We start from the raw sequence: 6,948 nt of genomic DNA on the forward strand, positions 1-6,948 counted from the left end.
CCCAGCGCGGCCGTTCCGGCGGGGCTGCCGGGCTGCGGGCGGATCAGGACGCGGCTCTCGGGCAGGCAGAGCCGGGAGCGGGGGCGAGGAGCCCCACGGGGCGCGCAGGGGACAGCGTGGGACAGGAAGCAGCCTCGGCACATCAGCAGCTTCCCCGGAGTTATTTGTAGACAGCGCGCAGGGCTGGAGGAGGAGAGTGTGCCGGGTAGTTTTCCAGCTCTGGGGGAAATGTCTCTGCTGGGGTTGGCTTCTTTTGCCCTTGCCAGTAGCTGTGCCTTTTCCCATGTATTAGTTATTTCTATGTGTTTGTATCTAGATCCAGAGTGGGCTTCTTACAAACTTGGAATATTCATTTGTTTGAATTGCTCTGGAATCCATCGCAATCTTCCTCAGATCAGCAGGGTCAAATCCCTTCGGCTTGACTTCTGGGAGAATGATCTTATAGAGGTATAGAGGAAAAAGCAATAATTCACTTACTTTTCACCACATTTTATCTTAACCTTCTCTGCCTTGTAGTTCCCATTTCATCCACCAAGGACACAGGAACAAAGCCACACAGAGACAACTCCATGGTTAACTTTAGGGTTTTTTTTATAACCTACTCAATCAAATTACACTGATAGCTGAGCTGTAGCTGACCTTCTAACATCCTGTAGTGTTTTTTTTTCAAGCACACAGTAACTATTCAGTGTGGTTTAAAAGCCCACAGGTATTTACAGATAGTATATTCTATTTGGCAATCAACATTACCTGCTTAACCATTGGTTCAGCCTCTCATCTTTCAGTTGAATTGTATTAATATAATTGCAGTTTATGTCCAGGAGAAAATGAAGGTATAGGGAAATCATAAATAATTTTCTCTTCATTTTCTTTTGTTCTCCTGATCTGGTTCAAACTGTTAATACTGACAAAGGCTCAGCCACCTAAATAGTGCAAACTGTAGTGCCAAAGGGAATTTATAGATGTGTGTAGGGACACACTGAGAGTTGCAGTGAGACTGAGAAAAAACTGCAGTGCTCCCTTTGATAGCAGTTTCATTTCATGTTCATAACATGGATTTTGTAGTTGCTTGCCTAACTGTAACTTTTTTTTTGTATTTCAGTTTATGAAGCAGCATGGGAATCTTTGTGCCAAAGCTAAATATGAGGCCAAGGTCCCTCCATACTATTACATCCCTCAGTCCTGTGATTGCTTGTAAGTTCATGGGGTATTTACTGCTCCAGACCTTTACAGCTAAACTATTGCTTTCCTCTACAGGTCTTCTTGGTTGGTTGGTTGGTTGGTGAAAATAGAGGAAAGGCAGATCAGCTTTATACATGTTTTCCTCTTTCAGAGTCTTAAGAGAGCAGTGGATTAGAGCTAAATATGAGCGTGAGGAATTTGTTGCCACCCGAATCTGCCAAGATCCTTGTTCTGCAGGTAAAAGTCAGGATTAGAAGTATGTGTGAAAAGAATCAACTAGCCCCTAGTTAAAATAATAATCCTGTGTATTCTGAATTGAGTAGTTGCTTACATATATAAGGCCAGTTAAATAAACTGCCTTATAATATATATTAAAAAAGGCATTCTTTTGGCAAAGACCTGAGTACAACCCTGAGTGTAGCTGTTGTAGTTCTGAGGGGCAGTTTTCCAGTTCTTGATCTTAAACTGTAACAGTGGGTGACCTTAAACTTGTGTTTCTGCTAGCATAGTAACTACCTGACAGCTGTGGGTATCCTGTTTACTTTAATATATACTTATTAACACTAGAAAATACTTCCCTTAGAGCATTCAAGGGCAGGTTGGATGGGACTTGGAGCGACCTGGTCTAGTGAGAGGTGTCCCTGCCCACTTAGGGAGTTGGATCTAGATGATCTTTAAGGTCCCTCCCAAAACAGTCTGTGATTCTATGATTGTCAGGGAAAACCCCAACAGCACAGTGTGAACATTTGCAGCTTTGAAGATCTTTAAGGCTGGCTTGTCCTGTTTGAACTGTTGGATGTGCAGGCCTTGCTTTGAGACTTAACATTGAGAAGAAGCGCCTAAGAAAAGGGAGTTGGACAAGTGGAAGGGTGTATTAAGATCTTACAGTTCTCTAGTTGCCCACTTCATTTTTCATGAGGCAGAAATTCTCAGATGGAGAAAAGCCTTGAAACTCTGTGGCATGTCACCATTCAGCTGAACAGTCTGGCTGATGTGCTGCCCTTCCGTGACACGTGTCTTGGTCTGATCTGCAGGGAGCCGTGAAGGGTTCCTCTGGAAGCGTGGGCGGGAAAGCAGGCACTTCAAGAAGAGGCGATTTCTTCTGTCAGCAAGGGAAGGAGTGATGAAGTACTACACCAAAGAAGTGAGTTCCTCAGCCAGAATTTGCCATAGTTAGCTGGTCAACATTCATCCTCAGACCCTGATCTTCACCTGCAAAAACCTGCAAAAAGAGCTTTGTCTCTAGTTCTGCAGCCAGGCCAGCCTGTGGAGCAGCCCAGATGTTTCCCCACTAACATACCTGGTGTTTTAGGCAATTGCTCTTTGGATTTAGCCCTTTTCCTCATCTCTTATCTTAACTCTGCAGCCTCCCTTTGCTTAGTGAACAAAGGAAATGGATACTGGCAGTTGAACAGCAAGATGAACAAGACCTGTTAACAGCTCTTACCTCTTACATTACCAAAATATTTTCTCATCAACTGCTGCAGCATCATCCTCCATATGTCTTGCTTCTGTGGGAGAGTGTAACTAATTGTTCTCCAACTATGAGGCCAGAGATAGAACCATAGAACCCATCCCTTGCTAGTCAGACACATTCTTCTCAAATAGCAGCTTGGCATTTGTCAAGGAAAGAGAGTTGCTCTTTGCAAGGGATTTTAGATAGCATGTAATTAAGGCTTTCTGTTTTGGGTATATCCAATAACCAGATATTTAGGATGCCTGCTTCCTCTTCAGTAGGGATGTAGTTCTCACACAGTTGTCCTTCATTACCTTCCCTGAGAGCCCTTTAATACAGTGATGCTTTTCATTTCACAGTCCAGAGGTCCAAAAGCCATTATCAGCATTGAGAACATGAATGCAATGTTCCAGACAGAGAAAATCCAACATGCTCATGGGCTGCAGATCACATACAGCACAGATGGTCAAACAAGGAACCTTTTTGTCTATCACGAAAGTGGAAAGGTGAATACCATGGAGATTTTGGAATAAGCAAGATGCGTAGATGTTTGGTCTATATATTGGAAGAGATGTCCTGTTTCTGCAGGACCTGTTTTTACTTAAAATCACTATGACTTGTATAATACAGAAAGTTGCAGAATTTGACAGTAACATCTTGTGTCTGTTCTGCTGGGGCAGTTACTCAACTTCACACCCTGAATGTTCTTAAAGCCTCAGTGGGTCACATTTGTAAATCTCTGTAAGGTGACTGCCTGAGGGTTTCATACAAATATATTCTTTGAAGGCCTCTGGACATGCACAGAAAATAATATTGTTGTTCTGCATTTTTCCAAGAAAAGCTTGATAATTTAAAGTAGAATATAAATTAGTTTTGTTAGATTTCTGTTTCTTCCCTTGCCCTCCCTTCCCTTTCCTTCTCATGTCTTTCCAGGTACAAAGGTTTTAAAACAACGTGTAAGTGAATTAACTGAGAAGGCCTGTGTACACAGGCTTGGGTGACTGTCCATGCTGAGAATGTCTAGGACCTCCCCAGAGGGGCATTTTTAAATTATTTTGGAGGCTCAGTGTTTTTCAGGTGTTTGGGACAAATTACTGACTCTCGCTGCCCCTCGGGGAGAAAATACATCTTTGCAAAGAGGTCACAAGGAAGGAGAAAGGCATTTTGGAGAAGCAGCACTTCTACTCTTTCTCATTCTTGTCTTTGTGTTTGCTGTTTTCCCTAGGAGATTGTTGACTGGTTCAATGCCATTCGGGCAGCACGTTACCATTATCTCAGAACAACCTTCCCAGCTGTCCCTGAGCCTGAGGTGAGAACTGAAGAGGGCTTGAAGCTGTCTATGCAAACACAGCATGGGAGAACGTTTTCTCACTTATTCTGCCAGAGCTGGGTGCCCAAACAACAGTATATGGGTCTTGGGGATGGACAGAAGAAGTAGAAGTAGAGACCACACTGGATAACATGCAAAAACCTAGTCAACATTTAAGGTCTAAAAGTCTCCATGTGATCCCTATGAAGTGTAATCTCTCAAAAACCTTGTTCCTTCTTACTTCAAACTTCCTTTTACTGAGCAGCCAAAAATAACCCAGGCCTCCCAAGGCAAAATTGAACAGAAAAGCAAGCTTGAATGAGACACTTCTTTTGTGTGTTTGTGTTTTCCTAGCTCATATCCAGGATCACAAGAAATTATGTCAAAGAAGGACATATGGAGAAAACAGGACCAAAAGTAAGTGCATACTTGGCATTACACAAACAGGATTAGTCTGCATGGAGAATATTTGGTAATTCTATTATGTTTACAGTTTGCTGAGTGACTGTATGCTTGCTGGGTTGATGGGAGATGCACACCTTTTGTGCTCCTTGGGTTCATGTTTTATTTTGCTTGGAAGATAAGACTGGGAAGCAGAATCTTCCTAGAAGAGTAAGCAAGATGGATTAGCTGGCAGTGGATGTGCAAAGTCCTGTTGCACAACACTGGATGGACTGCTGTGCCTGCTAACTGCAGCTCCTGCTAGAACAGAACATCACATGCTGGCTCCCCTACTTCCTTGTTTCTCTTAAAGTCAGTATCACATAAGTCACATCTGCTTATAGCAGCAAAGTATGATTGAGCGAATTCTCTACAGTGAAACCTATGGTTTGTTTTGTTTTTTGTGAAAAGGTATTTGGGCCACTGCTCCTTGAAACATGAGGGGGAGATTTCAGGTTCTGCTGAAGAAGGAGATAAAGATCTGAGGTCTTGTTTGAACATTGCCACTTCTTGTCTTGCTGTTGTCTGAGTGAACCACAAGCCAAAGTCCTATTAAAAATTTCAGTGGTTAAATGCTGATACTGAATATACTGGGGTTTTGGCCCAGCTTGGTGCTAGTGTCCCACTACAACTTCCTGCAGGTAGAGAATACTCAAAGCTACAAGAATGAAAGATTGTGTGTTTCTGTCCAAGGCCTAAATTCTACTGAAACTGAGGTGAACCCTACAAGAAGGCCTTTCAGTTCTGCACAGAGCAATGAATAGCTCAGGGAATGGTCAGATGAGTGTAGCTGTTGCAATTGGCTCTTTCTACCATTGTGCACCCTGCAATGCTAGGGACAACCACCCAAACCAAAAGGTTGAAATTGATTGCACACTCTCTTTATTGTCACTACTGGCCCAGGGATCATTCTCTGCAGTGCTTGCAATTAATCCATTTGCTGTGACTTTCTTAAACTTGGTAATTTGGTCACTGATACATCAAACTTCCCTGCCCTATGAAAAGGATTGTCATTATTGAATGCAGATCTCTAGTGTGAACCCAGGGAGAAGGGAGCTGAGGGCTGCACAGAGCAATGATTCGCCCGTTACTTGTTCCAGGCGTGAATGAAATTGAACTCAAGCTCTGAGTCATTTAAGCAGTCCAGGGATCTGCCCTGAATAGGCTGAACTCCCCTTGGAACTTAGTCTTTACATTCTTCTTAAAGTTCTTAAGAATTTCTACCATCTCCTTGCAGCAGAAGGAGGCCTTTAAGGTGCGCTGGTTCTGCCTGGATTCTCAAGAAAGAAACTTGATGTACTTTAAAAATCCGCTGGTAAGAGGGATGTTCTCTGCTATTCCTCTTTATCAAGTTGGGTGGGGAGGAAGAGTCTGTTCTCATGTAGCTCTTCTAGTGGCTGTGCAAGGCAAGCAGGCTCTGTCTCAAGAGCTCATTTCCCTTGTCAATGGATTGCTGAAGCTGCACTCTTTGGGAACTCTGGCCCTTAAGGTGGCTGTGAGGAAGACACAAGTCTTTTAAAAGTAGCTGCTACAGCCTACAGCTTCTAGAGCTGTCACATCCCACAAGGTGGGCACAGCTCCCCAGAGGTGGAAGCTCCTCTTGGGTGGCACCCGGCCCTGCCTCTCTGAGTGAGGTTCAACCTACTTTGCGGAGACTCAGTGTTGGATTTGGAAATGTTCTAGAAATGAGTCAGTGGGGCACAGGGGTCTAGGTGATCACTTGTGTGTGTGTGTCCCTGATCTGGGTTGACTGAGCAATGACCTTTATTTTCACACATGCGCTCTGTCTTTACATGGGAAAGTGGTGTTTTGCAAGGTGGCACTGTGCCTCCATGGGGCTCCTCTTGCTGGCCACTGTTCCTTATCAAATAAGGACAGTGTCTTCACACATCCCCAGTTCCTGCTCTCTGTCAAAGGATAGAACAGTGTCTGTTGGAGCTGTGCTGTCCACTGGCTAATGGCTGTCTTTGCTTCCTTCTTTCTAGGACGCATTTGCACAGGGCCAGGTCTTCATTGGCAGGATGGATGAGGGATATGAAGTACGAGCTGGTTTGCCCCAGGGAGTCCGAATGAAGAAAAGGAAACCAGCGATCACTGTGGTCACACCAGTGAGAGAGTTTGTGTTCCTGTGTGAGAACGACAGGGAGCAGAGGGAGTGGATAGATGCCTTAAATGGAGTCATTGCCCAGCCTTTGACTGGTTAAAACTAGCACTGAGTCCTGGTGAACTGCACTGCTTGGGCTGTGTTCAGCAGTGCTCCACGGCCTCTTTCTGTTGGCAAGGAGGGTGCTCAAGGCCCTGCAGTGACAAAGGGCTTCTTCCTTCAGCAGCCACAGGCACAAGAAGGGTGGCTACAGAGAAATGAGTAAGAGGGAGAGCAGATCGTCAGAAATTATCCGTGTCCCTGCAGAGCCTTGCCTGAAGTGCCTTCTCAATTCTACTTTTGGGCAGAGGAGGCTTTCCCAGCCTGATGGAGGGATGAATCATCCAGCGTTTTCTTCTGGGGAAAAAAAAACCACAGAGACAATGGAGAAAGTCTGACCCCAGAAGGGTTGGCATG

General features: G+C 44.5%; 1 protein-coding gene across 1 annotated transcript; it reads left to right on the forward strand.

Moving 5' to 3' along the window:
* The first annotated feature begins 321 nt into the window (after positions 1 to 321).
* Positions 322 to 6,592, forward strand: ADAP2 (ArfGAP with dual PH domains 2). The gene is made up of 9 exons (XM_010002688.1): positions 322 to 447; positions 1,103 to 1,194; positions 1,334 to 1,419; positions 2,217 to 2,326; positions 2,998 to 3,144; positions 3,864 to 3,947; positions 4,302 to 4,364; positions 5,626 to 5,703; positions 6,374 to 6,592. Exons 2-9 carry the CDS (start codon positions 1,106 to 1,108, stop codon positions 6,590 to 6,592), a joined length of 876 nt encoding a protein of 291 aa, XP_010000990.1. The 5' UTR covers positions 322 to 447; positions 1,103 to 1,105.
* The last annotated feature ends 356 nt before the right edge of the window (positions 6,593 to 6,948 follow it).

The sequence above is a fragment of the Chaetura pelagica genome, unplaced genomic scaffold, assembly GCF_000747805.2.
Source record: "Chaetura pelagica isolate M959 unplaced genomic scaffold, ChaPel_1.0 scaffold47, whole genome shotgun sequence".
Taxonomy (NCBI): domain Eukaryota; kingdom Metazoa; phylum Chordata; class Aves; order Apodiformes; family Apodidae; genus Chaetura; species Chaetura pelagica.